The sequence below is a fragment of the Lepisosteus platostomus genome, chromosome 26 (genome assembly GCF_059453375.1).
Source record: "Lepisosteus platostomus isolate fLepPlt1 chromosome 26, fLepPlt1.hap1, whole genome shotgun sequence".
In the NCBI taxonomy this organism is placed as follows: Eukaryota; Metazoa; Chordata; class Actinopteri; order Semionotiformes; family Lepisosteidae; genus Lepisosteus; species Lepisosteus platostomus.
This window is the reverse complement of record NC_142636.1, coordinates 15,964,821-15,977,413: the sequence shown is the minus strand read 5'-3', so window position 1 is coordinate 15,977,413 and position 12,593 is coordinate 15,964,821. Positions and strand designations below refer to the sequence as shown.

General features: G+C 39.8%; 1 protein-coding gene and 1 long non-coding RNA gene across 4 annotated transcripts; one reads left to right on the top strand and one right to left on the bottom strand.

The window, feature by feature from the left end:
• The first annotated feature begins 254 nt into the window (after positions 1 to 254).
• LOC148640434 (CD276 antigen-like) lies at positions 255 to 12,477 on the top strand. 3 transcript variants are annotated; one of them, XR_015930503.1, is made up of 6 exons: positions 255 to 337; positions 1,111 to 1,177; positions 9,187 to 9,534; positions 11,348 to 11,638; positions 11,952 to 12,060; positions 12,366 to 12,477. XR_015930503.1 is itself a non-coding variant. In XM_088620245.1 (5 exons), the coding sequence occupies exons 2-5, from the start codon at positions 1,138 to 1,140 to the stop codon at positions 12,437 to 12,439; spliced, it is 753 nt and encodes a 250-aa protein (XP_088476371.1). In that variant the 5' UTR covers positions 255 to 337; positions 1,111 to 1,137; the 3' UTR covers positions 12,440 to 12,477. The 3 variants fall into 3 exon arrangements, 2 of the variants coding, with proteins under 2 accessions (XP_088476371.1, XP_088476372.1); XM_088620245.1 differs by lacking the exon at positions 11,952 to 12,060; XM_088620246.1 differs by lacking the exons at positions 255 to 337; positions 11,952 to 12,060 and adding an exon at positions 353 to 386.
• On the bottom strand, positions 4,573 to 5,866 carry LOC148640435 (uncharacterized). The gene is made up of 3 exons (XR_015930604.1): positions 5,615 to 5,866; positions 5,442 to 5,507; positions 4,573 to 5,337 (listed from the first exon to the last, which is right to left on the bottom strand). It is a non-coding gene; the product is annotated as an uncharacterized LOC148640435 (long non-coding RNA).
• Positions 12,478 to 12,593: the final 116 nt, after the last annotated feature.

Sequence of the window (12,593 nt, the reverse complement as noted above, 5' to 3'; positions counted from 1 at the left end):
AACATTAAAACATTAAAACAGACACAGAAATAGACACACTTCACAGCCAGAGGAATTCACAATTTTAAAGGCTGAAAATTAATCTTTTTACATATTTCCATAGTATGTCTTGCCTTTTGATTCTTTAAATTTATAATAATTTAAATAATTTAAATTTTAAAAAGGAATTCTACCTTAAAAGCATTTATAAAAGCATTATGCTATACCCCTCATACGCCACTGCGGTAGGTCGCAGAAGTACTTTTACTTTGAAACAGTACATACACATCCGGATCATTCTTCTTTCTACTCGCTCCTTGCTTTCTTTTCTAGTTGGATGCTTTAGTAGACGCACTTTGTAAGTTTTTCTAATAGAATTTGTGGATGCAGTATATTTAAAAGATCAGGTGGGTAGCTGCGTCAGCATGCGTAGGCTGCAAAGGAACAAGTAATAGGTTTATTCCATGCTGAAAAAAAGAAGAAAGAGAACACAACGTTCGAAGGCTCCACGGCCGAAACGTTGTGTTCTCTTTCTTCTTTTTTTCAGCATATTTAAAAGATGATAAAATGCAGTAATAATTATATTAGGTACTTGTGCAGTTCATATTTTATACCTTCTTGTATCTCCTTTTGGAATACTATGTTTAGAAATATAAATAAAAATATGTTAAAAAACGTTTTTCTAATAGAATAGCAGACATATTTATCCTTGTTTTTCTCAATTTCTATTAACTTTCTCTTTTGTATTCACCACCAACTCAAACCTTTTTAAAATATGTTGCAGATAACTCTTGCCTTTTTCATAGATTTCAGATATTGATACAGAAGTTGTTCTTAGTGTGATCAGTGAACGTGTGCTTCCATCAGTCTTGATCAACAATGTATTAATGATGAAAAAGAAGAGTTATGTGATCAGCGATGCAGTGATATTCTTGAAATTAAGGAAACACAGGAAAATTGAAAGAAAAATGTCCACGTGTTTTTTTTATAATTTTAGCCTTTCCAACGTTCTTAAAACCTCTGCCTACAGTTCTGATTGACCAGGGTTAATAAGGAGGAGCAGTTCTGGCTTTTGGTTGCACACCATGTTAACAGCATGGTGATCAGTGTTTTGATTATGTTTTATTACAGATTAGTGCAAGCGAGGATTAGGGTGCCATGATGTGGCTGATACTGCAGTGGCTGATCTTCTGTGCAGGTATAGTTCTCTAAAATCTGGGCTGTTAACACGTGGGAAACGACTAATAGCCCAGCAGTCAGTTAGAGAAATTGCCTGATTTCTTGGTTTTCTTCTCTTACCAAACAATTTACCAGAGATTACTTTTACTAATGGAATTGGCCTCTTTAGATCACGTGATTACTTCTCTTGTTTTATGCCCATTCACTTGCAATTTGAATTTCACTATGTCTTACTCTTCTCCCATTTGTCTCTTTTCCCATCAGAATATATTTTTTGTAATGTTGAACATTGACCTCTGACATTAACCTGCATACTAGAACACCTATAAAGAATCAAAGAATTCACACTCAAAGTAAAGTAAAACCTCAGAGCCTGGTGCAGTGAACTTTATCTGCAGTAAACGGATGGATGGCCTTCTCATAATCCACCTGATTTGCTAATTTGATCTCAATTGAAAGTATGGCCAAAGCTGAGGGCCTCTCCTAGGACATTGCACATCATGCAAAATTATCTTCTGTTAACTTTGCTGATACAGCAGCATCAACACCCATGGCATGTGTAATGATAGTTTTGGACTTTGCAAAATAACATTGGCAGGATCAACAGTGTGAATTGAAGTGAATTGATGCCATAAAGAAAAAAAAACAAGTTATCTTGTAATTAAGGTAGCATATTATCTCTTGTTTACTAGATAACGATTAACATGTGATTATATAAGCAATTTAGATTACACTGAGTGCTGAGGACTGACTTTCCACTGGGTTCATTCAGGATGAAGGGTTAGAACTTGTACCCAATGTGAACACAATTATTACCATGAGGACACTCACTCTTCTTTAACAAGAACAAGTCTGCTGTGGATTCGATTCCACTGTTGAAAATCTAGTTAATAGTAGGTGTAGATGGCAGCAATGCCAGTAGTAGCTTCATGTATGTGTATGTGCATATACAGATGCAGCCATTCAAAGTGAGCGGTACAGACACCGCGGTACAGATACCGCAGGTATGATGACACAGGATACCGCGGTGCGTGATTGGTTGACCGACAGGGGCACTCGTGGTCCATTGGTCTGTCGTAGAAAGACTTACTGTAAACGTCTGTACTGTGCCCGTTGTAGATATTGAATTTTACCACTGAATGGAAATCTTAGGGCGGAGCGATGGCTCTGTGGTTAAGGACCTGCGCCTGTGACTGGAAGGTTGGCGGTTCAAATCCCGCAGCCGGCAGAGAAATCCTACTCCGTTGGGCTCCTGAGCAAGGCCCTTAACCCTAACTGCTCCAGGGGTGCTGTACAATGGCAGACCCTGCGCTCTGACCCCAGGCTCTCTCCCTATCTGTGTGTCTCATGGAGAGCAAGCTGGGGTATGCGAAAAGATAATTCCTAATGCAAGAAATTGTAAAGGGTTAATAAAGTGATGATGTTGATGTTAGTAGCTGAGCATAAAAAGAATAGGAGCATACTGTAACGTGTGTGAAGGCCATAAACGATACTAATTTTGGAACATAAACATACAGTATATAGCTGGTCTTCGTACTTTAAAGAAAAAAATACACACTGGTATTCCATTTCTCCCTAAACATTGTAAGCTTCGAAGTCTTTAACTAACGTGATACCGGAGTCAACAAGCATACTTTTAGAATTTGATTAAAAGGGAATATAATATGGAATCGCTTATCTCAAGAAATTAATAACGGTATGATTATATCCGTGTACTGCGGCAGGGCTGTGTAGGGCTGTTTCGCCTATCTGATCATGTGAGCTGTCTTGTAGCCTACTGGTCTAGGTATGTGACTACCAACTGGCAGGTTGTGTGTTCGAATCTAGCTGGTGCTGGACTTTTCATTTTTATTTATTTATTTTTTAATCGCGTAACATAAACATATTACCGTATGCAAACTGTACTGTATACAGTATGTATATGTATATTTAATGTCTTAACTGTGCCCGTTTAATTGAATTAAAAAAAAATTATTTAACATGAACATACCAGCAGCCATATCACCCTGCAACTCACAACTGGCAACCCACTGAAGCTAAGCAGGTGTGAGCCTGGTCAGTACCTGGATGGGAGACCTCCTGGGAAAAACTAAGGTTGCTGCTGGAAGAGGTGTTAGTGGGGCCAGCGGGGGGCGCTCACCCTGCGGTCCATGTGGATCCTAATGCCCCAGTATAGTGACGGGGACACTATACTGCAAACAGGCGCCGTCCTTCGGATGAGACGTAAAACCGAGGTCCTGACTCTCTGTGGTCATTAAAAATCCCAGGGTGCTTCTTGAAAAGAGTAGGGGTGTAACCCCGGTGTCCTGGCCAAATTTCCAATTGGCCCTTACTAATCATGGCCTCCTAATAATCCCCCTCTATGAATTGGCTACATTACTCATTACTCTGCTCTCCTCCCCACTGAAAGCTGATGTGTGGTGAGCGTTCTGTCGCACTATGGCTGCCGTCGCATCATCCAGGTGGGGCTGCACATTGGTGGTGGTGGAGGGGAGTCCCCATTACCTGTAAAGCGCTTTGAGTGGAGTGTCCAGAAAAGCGCTATATAAGTGTAAGCAATTATTATTATTAACATTAAGCTGTTTACATCTTCCGCCTGAGAACAGTCACCCGTTGCTACCCAACGCAGAATGGTGATTGGCTGACACTATCTGACACCCCTCTGATTGGAGAAAAAAGACGTGCTGGTTTGCTATACACACTACCAGGAAGAGGATTTCTTTCTATTCAAAACGTGTATTTTAAAAGTTTAAGAAGTAAAAACCTTACAGCGTACACAGATTTCTAAACTGATCAGGATCGTTATCTTTGTCTTATGCATAATAATGTTCACCGCTCTGTCCAGCAAATTAATAATAAACTTTATTTTATATAGCGTTTTAAACGAATAAGTAATTAGATTGCTCATAAACCTAATCACTTGCTTTTTCTTTTTATTTAGGCTCAGATTTCAACTATAGATCGTATTATTAATAACCATAATAACAACCAACCAACAAAAACAACCATATAAACATAATGGTGGTGCTGGACCTTCCAGTTTTATTTATTTTTTAATCGCGTAACATAAACATATTACCGTATGCAAACTGTACTGTATACAATATGTATATGTATATTTAATGTCTTAACTGTGCCCGTTTAAGTATTGAATATTCATATCTAATTTTACCACTGAAGGGAAATCTTAACATAAACATACAGTATATGGCCGGTCTCGGTACTTTAAAGAAAAAAATACACACCGGTATTCCATTTCTCCCTAAACATTGTAAGCTTCGAAGTCTTTAACTAACGTGATACCGGAGTCAACAAGCATACTTTTAGAATTTGATTAAAAGGGAATATAATATGGAATCGCGTATCTCAAGAAATTAATAACGATATAATTATATTCATGTTGCAAAAGAACTGCAACGGACATAAAAACTCCCTTGCATGGTTTCATTACGACCAGAATCGGTCTTGAGATATTTTTAACTTGATTTACAGTATTTGAGAGGTATGTCTTAACACCGATACTACAGTGCTTAAGTACTGCTCACGTATATGTTTCTAGGTTTATATTATGCATTTCATACGGTCAAATTACTTTTGAGCAACTAATAAGAAGCGCGAAACGGTATGCGTTTTACTTTCGTTTTGTGCTGGGACCCGTGGATTGATTAGAGATATCAAGTACATACAAGTCATTTTTTAAATGTTGTAGTTCGTCTTGAAAAAATGTTACGAGTACATCATCTATCAACAATTACACAGGTTCTGTTTCCATATTGCGGATTTTGGTTACGTAATATTATTTTCTAGATTTCACGTTGTGAATATATTCGTCCCACTGGCATCTGTGAATTCCGCTGTGCTTCCTGGGGGGAGACAGCCGGCGGGGACAGCATCAACAGATTCCTGCGCGGTGGTGAACTGAGAGGCCGGGATGGAGTGTCCTGAGGCGGTGTGTGCTCTGCGGGGGGCAGAGCTTCCGCCAGGCATTGCAGCCTGCGCGGCGGGGAGAGGCACTTTTCGGGAGACAGCTGCTCAACTGTTTGACTGCTGGAACTCTAGCCTCCCAATCCTCCCCAGTAATGCATCGTAATGCTCCCGCTGCTGCCGAAATGTCTCCATACAGGTGCTGCTTCTACAGGTTGGCACCCTGGCCAGTGGCCGAGAGCAGAGACCCACGGCCTGTGGCAAAATAACATAATTCATGTAAGAAATAAAGTCACACAGTAGTATTCATCAGTCGCGGAACAGAAGTCAAAATAAACTTTTCTTTTTTTCCGTCTTACCGCTTTCTTTTTTACTGTCCTGGTGGTAGATCGTTTCGCCCGTGCGGTGTTTTCTTGAAGAACAGGCTACGAAGAAATAATTATAATTGAATTTAAAATTCAAAACGGCAATAATACCTTGTAATATGCGCTGTAATCGCGTATTTCAGATGAAGTCTGCTGTATTTGCTTACCCTTCGCTCTTTGGAAGCTGGGGCGGCAGAAGCACCCCGTCTCTTCCCGTAAAACGCCTTGGTCTCCATACTGTACTATGGTCGCTGTAGTGCAGGTTCGCAGTTTTTTTTTTGTGATGGGAGCTCACCCAATCCCTTGGTGTCTTTTATGCGTCACACATACTGTATTTCAGCGCCATATATTTCATGGATATTATGGAATATAATGGATGGATATCTTAGTTATCTTTCTAGTTCACAGGTTTGCATGCATAATTTAATTTTGAAAGCCACTGAGACATCAGGTACTACTGTTGTATTTATGAAAAATAAACAAAACAAAAAACATACTAACAACTGTGCCATCCTACTCCTTAGTTAATACATTTTATTATTCATAAACAGTTAACATTGTTAGCAAAATATTTTGAATTATATTTAACCCTATTTTTTCTTTAGTTTTGTATTTAACTTATTATATGATAGTCAGACTTAATGTATATTTGAACAATGAAAATATATTTTTACAAGATTTTACATTAAGCACATTAATATGGTTAATAACAGTAAACTGTAACATGCTGTAACAAGATCGGTTAAACTGCGAAGAAAATGCTTTCAGAGAAAATGTTTCAACCAAACCTGTTCCCACACACCCCGCCCCCACTACCATTAGAATATACACAAACATTTTAGCGTTTCATTCTGAGCAGAAGACCCTCACACCTGAAGAGTGCTGGCTGTGACGAATTAAACCGGTTTTACAGGTTTCAATCACAGACCATGTGACATGTAGTAAACTACAGTAACACCGTATTTGATAACGCTTTAAAAACGCTATAAAATAATGTGACTTGGCACAGAACAAGTTTACAGCACAGTACAAAGATAAATGCTGACCATGACTTTAGAAGCATAAATTGCCTTACACTCAATTTAAACACAAGCTGTCTTTAGCCCTCTAAGCTGGTTCATACAGAAATGTAGAGATCTAGGCTCAGAACACACAGCTTCATTAGCGAATACATATGCAGACAACTAGAGAAGACGTTTTACAGAGGATGGATTTTTAGAAACATCCCATCAGACATCCCATCATATTCACAACGTGAAATCTAGAAAATAATATTACGTAACCAAAATCCGCAATATGGAAACAGAACCTGTGTAATTGTTGATAGATGATGTACTCGTAACATTTTTTCAAGACGAACTACAACATTTAAAAAATGACTTGTATGTACTTGATATCTCTAATCAATCCACGGGTCCCAGCACAAAACGAAAGTAAAACGCATACCGTTTCGCGCTTCTTATTAGTTGCTCAAAAGTAATTTGACCGTATGAAATGCATAATATAAACCTAGAAACATATACGTGAGCAGTACTTAAGCACTGTAGTATCGGTGTTAAGACATACCTCTCAAATACTGTAAATCAAGTTAAAAATATCTCAAGACCGATTCTGGTCGTAATGAAACCATGCAAGGGAGTTTTTATGTCCGTTGCAGTTCTTTTGCAACATGAATATAATTATATCGTTATTAATTTCTTGAGATACGCGATTCCATATTATATTCCCTTTTAATCAAATTCTAAAAGTATGCTTGTTGACTCCGGTATCACGTTAGTTAAAGACTTCGAAGCTTACAATGTTTAGGGAGAAATGGAATACCGGTGTGTATTTTTTTCTTTAAAGTACCGAGACCAGCCATATACTGTATGTTTATGTTAAGATTTCCCTTCAGTGGTAAAATTAGATATGAATATTCAATACTTAAACGGGCACAGTTAAGACATTAAATATACATATACATATTGTATACAGTACAGTTTGCATACGGTAATATGTTTATGTTAGGCGATTAAAAAATAAATAAAACTGGAAGGTCCAGCACCACCCTTATGTTTATATGGTTGTTTTTGTTGGTTGGTTGTTATTATGGTTATTAATAATATGATCTATAGTTGAAATCTGAGCCTAAATAAAAAGAAAAAGCAAGTGATTAGGTTTATGAGCAATCTAATTACTTATTCGTTTAAAACGCTATATAAAATAAAGTTTATTATTAATTTGCTGGACAGAGCGGTGAACATTATTATGCATAAGACAAAGATAACGATCCTGATCAGTTTAGAAATCTGTGTACGCTGTACGGTTTTTACTTCTTAAACTTTTAAAATACACATTTTGAATAGAAAGAAATCCTCTTCCTGGTAGTGTGTATAGCACACCAGCACGTCTTTTTTCTCCAATCAGAGGGGTGTCAGATAGTGTCAGCCAATCACCATTCTGCGTTGGGTAGCAACGGGTGACTGTTCTCAGGCGGAAGATGTAAACAGCTTAATGTTCGTGTTAAATATTTTTTTTTAATTCAATTAAACGGGCACAGTTAAGACATTAAATATACATATACATACTGTATACAGTACAGTTTGCATACGGTAATATGTTTATGTTACGCGATTAAAAAATAAATAAATAAAAATGAAAAGTCCAGCACCAGCTGGATTCAAACACACAACCTGCCAGTTGGTAGTCACGTACCTAGACCAGTAGGCTACAAGACAGCTCGCATGATCAGGTAGGTGAAACAGCCCTACACAGCCCTGCCGCAGTACACGGATATAATCATACCGTTATTAATTTCTTGAGATACGCGATTCCATATTATATTCCCTTTTAATCAAATTCTAAAAGTATGCTTGTTGACTCCGGTATCACGTTAGTTAAAGACTTTGAAGCTTACAACGTTTAGGGAGAAATGGAATACCGGTGTGTATTTTTCCTTGTGATATTTTAAGCTCTAGTTGAATGATAGGTGTCGCATTTTAAATCATTTTCGTAGCTAGAAATTATGAAACGCCCTGTTAAAAGCAAGGAAGTTTTTATGCCCGTTGAAGTAAAACAAAATGCCTGACAAAGTATGGCTTGGACAGATTCCAAGTGCTTGTACAAATGTGCTAAAGAAATTATACTTTGAGTATACAGCTTGTCCAAAGTCATTATTAATACTATTAGTAATATCTTCAGTAAAGGCTTTGATGCATAAATATTTCTGATAAAGGTAGGTTGTGTACTTTTGTCCAACTGAGCAATCTTGCTTTCATAAAATATACCAACATTTTAATGACTGATGATTAACATGCTGTAATACACAGTTCAAAATTAAAGGCTCAAATGCTGTACATGAGAGGTTAAGCTCCCCCTGGCGGTTTTACAAGGCGACGCCGGATAGTTAGTCACGTGACACACGTGAAATGCGTGATACCGCGTGATACCGTGACACGGCAACCGGGGTATGCCGCGAAATACCTCACCCATTTTGAATGGCTGCATCTGTATACAGTATTTATTCGATTTCTTTATGCTTTTGGAGTCTGGATTTTATGTTCGATTTCCACAATTTAAAAAGTTAATAAAATCGCTCAATTCTTTTATTACTCAGATTTGTGTCTATTGCCATTCAGACAGTTCACACACACTGAACACGTTTATTAAAAGACCTTTGCTTTCCTGCAGGTGTGCTTTGGTTATAGTTTGTGTTGTGCTGTGGCTGTGCCTGTCTGACCTCCTCCTGGCCCCTCTCCAGTTGTGTCTGCAGTACAGGTGCCCAGCTCCCCATTGGTGGCGGCTCCAGGTTCCGACGTCACCCTCAGCTGCTCCTTCCCTTTCACTGCTGCTGACGACCCCCAGCGCGTGGTGCTGACCTGGCAGCGCGAGCAGGATGTTGTACACAGCTACTATTACAGCAAGGACCAGCTGCAGAAACAGAGCCCTGCCTACAGGGGGCGCACGCAGCTCTTCCCACAGCAGCTGAAAGTGGGGAACGCTTCTCTCAGGCTGAAGGACGTGCAGAGGAGAGACCAGGGCAACTACACCTGTCATGTGGCCAACAAGCAGGGCAGCAGCAAGGGATTCCTGTTGCTCCTGCTGGCAGGTGAGGGGTACTGCAGCTTGGGGAGATGTAATTTGGTTTTCGTTGTTAAGTAAATTGTGAAATATGTTTGTGTGAAATTTGTGTTGCCCATAACACAGATGGGAAGAGATGGAGCGCAGGGTGAAGCAGAAAATAGAATGTGTAGGGTATTGTGCAGGTATGCTGTACTTGTACTTATATGCTGTGCCCTCTACATATGCTGAGGATACTACCATCAGTGGCCGAATCACCTGCAACAATGAGACGGCCTGCAGGGATGAGGTTTTGAGTCTCGTGGATTGGTGCCCTGACAATAATCTCTCCCTCAACATCAGCAAATCCAAAAAGTTGGTTATGAAGTTCAGAAAGAAGGGTGGTTACCACACTTTGCATCAGTGGAGGCTGTAGAGATGGTTAGCAGTTTCAAGTTCCTCGGTACCTTCATTACTAATGATTTAATGTGGTTCTAGCTTGTAAATGGAGCTACAAAGAAGGCACAACAGTGCCTTTACTATCTCGGACAGTTGAAAAAATTTGGTCTATCTTTAACTGTCCTTACCACATTTTACGGGTGCGCTGAAGTTGTGCTCAGGTGTGGTATTACAGTGTGGTTGGACAGCAGTTCACTATCTGACCGGAAGACATTACAGAGTGTAATCAGAGCAACCCAGTCCGTTAATGAAATACAGCTTCCCTCTATTGTGGACATTTTTACAACTTGTTGTCATGGGAAGGCTGGGAGTATTGCTAAGGATAACAACTGCTTTGGTTTCACACTTTTCTCCCCCCTTCCCCCTTGCAAATGTTATAGGAGCATAAAGGCATGAACTTCCAGATTCCTCCTGCAAGCTGTCAGACTATTGAATTCTACCTCTACCACTGACTCACACTGATGTTTTTTGCACAATGCTGGTGCTTAGTTTTAAATTGAGTGTTATTTAACTTTGTTGTTACTGCTGTTATTCTGTGTTTAAGTTGGTGTTTCCTTTATGTCTTTGTATTGGAGCATACATGCAAATTAGCTTTTAGTAGTAATTATTCTTTACATTTATATAGCACTTTTCTGGACACTCCCCTCAAAGCACTTCACAGGTAATGGGGACTCCCCTCCACCACCAGTGTGCAGCCCCACCTGGATTATGTGACAGTAGCCTCAGTGTGCCAGTATGCTCCCCACACACCAGCTGTCAGTGGGGAGGAGAAAAGAGTGATGAAGCCAGTTGATAGATGGGGATTGTTAGGAGGCCAAGATTGGTAAATGCCAATGGGAAATGTGGCCAGGATGCCGAGGTAACATTCCTACTCTTTTTGAGAAACGCCCTGGGGGATTTTTAATGACTATAGAGAGTCAGGATCTCAATTTTATATCTTATCAGAAGGACGGTGCCTTTTTTAAAGTGTGGTGTCCCCTTCATTATACCGGGGTATTAGGACCCACACAGACCGCAGGGTGAGCACCCCCTGCTGGCCCCACTAATGCCTCTTCCAGCAGTAATCAGTCAGTTTTTCCCGGGAGTCTCCCATCCAGGTACTCACCAGGCTCACACCTGCTGAGCTTCAATGGGCTGCCACTTCTGAATTGCAGGATGATATGGCTGCTGATAATATAATTTCATTGCGCTTGTGCATATGACAAATAAACTGAACTCAGAACTCTTCAGTTTTACACTCCAATGTGTTTTGACTGTAGTGTATCTTAGCCAATGGTATATTGTTATAGTGGCAGGATTCATGGGGCACATTGAGTCAGTTACTGTTTTTTGACCTGGGTACGTTGAGATAGAAGAGGAACTGCACCAGGCTGTTGGCCAAGAGCTGTTTTTGTCCCCAACAGTGGCCTACGAGGACCCTCTGCTTACAATTACCATCTCCAGTAGTTGGAACTACATTGTCCTGACGTACCGCTCCCAAGGGTACCCTGAAGCCAAGGTGCATTGGCTGAACCACACAGGAAGTGACATCACAAAGCACAGCCAAACCAGCCAATGGAGTTGCGGAGGAGGTCTTTTGGCCCTGAACAGTCATCTGACAGTGGAGCGAATGGCCAATCTGAGTTACACCTTCCAACTGGCCAACCCAGTGCTTAACCAATCAATAACAAGGACTGTAACTGTAACCAATAATGGTAAGAGATGCTTTCCTGTCTAATTTTTATAGTACACTGGAGGACTTGATCATCGTATTACAGTGTTATAAGGAGGGTTTAGTTTATATTCTAAATGTGTTCTATACAATACAGTATTAATTGTGTTGGTTGTAATGTTAAAATGCAGAAGTAAACAGTTTCACAGTGCAGTGCCTCTTTCCAGCTCATGTGTTCAGTAGCTACAGAACACTTGAAGTGGATCTGAAAGATTGGGGTCATATTCCTCTCTTGCAAAGTCAGAAGATATTGGTATAGCACCTGTGTGAAAAGCCCCTTTCCTTTTGTTCCACGGCTCTGCAGTGATGATGTTGGCTTAGATATTACTTCTCTGCAGTCCTTGCCATGGCTGACCAGGCAGCATCTTCTGCACCCAGCCTTTGTGCTATTTAATACCACAACAGGTGAACTAGCAGCTACAGTAACATTCAAGACAGGGCACACACCCAGTGGGTTCATGACCAATCATTTACACAGGAAGGTTTACAAACCAAAGGAGGCCTTTCAACACATTCAGCCCATGTGATGGTAATTTTCAGCACTATAGTAATTTTTATTACTAAATTTTTGCCTCTACTGTTATTATTATTGGACTTGTTGCAAGCCTCTGGTTTTGTTTTCAATATCTCAGAGAGGGTTCTTTTAACAAAATACTTTTACTATCTTTTCCTTGTGTGTTAATTGGTATCTGTTTTCTTTCTTTCTGCAGGATACTACGTACCTGAAGCATGGGTGTCATGTTACCTTTTCCTGCTGCCTCTTAACATTTTTCTTAGTCTATAAAAACTCCTGAAGAGCCCCTATTGGTGCTCATTACTAAATCATGCATGATTAAAATGAAATGTGTTGTTTGTATTTTCACTGAGACAAAAAAAAACTGAAAAATTAGGTCTCTCTGTTTTTTTGGAAATGAGCCAGAGGCTTTTCTTGGGTAATT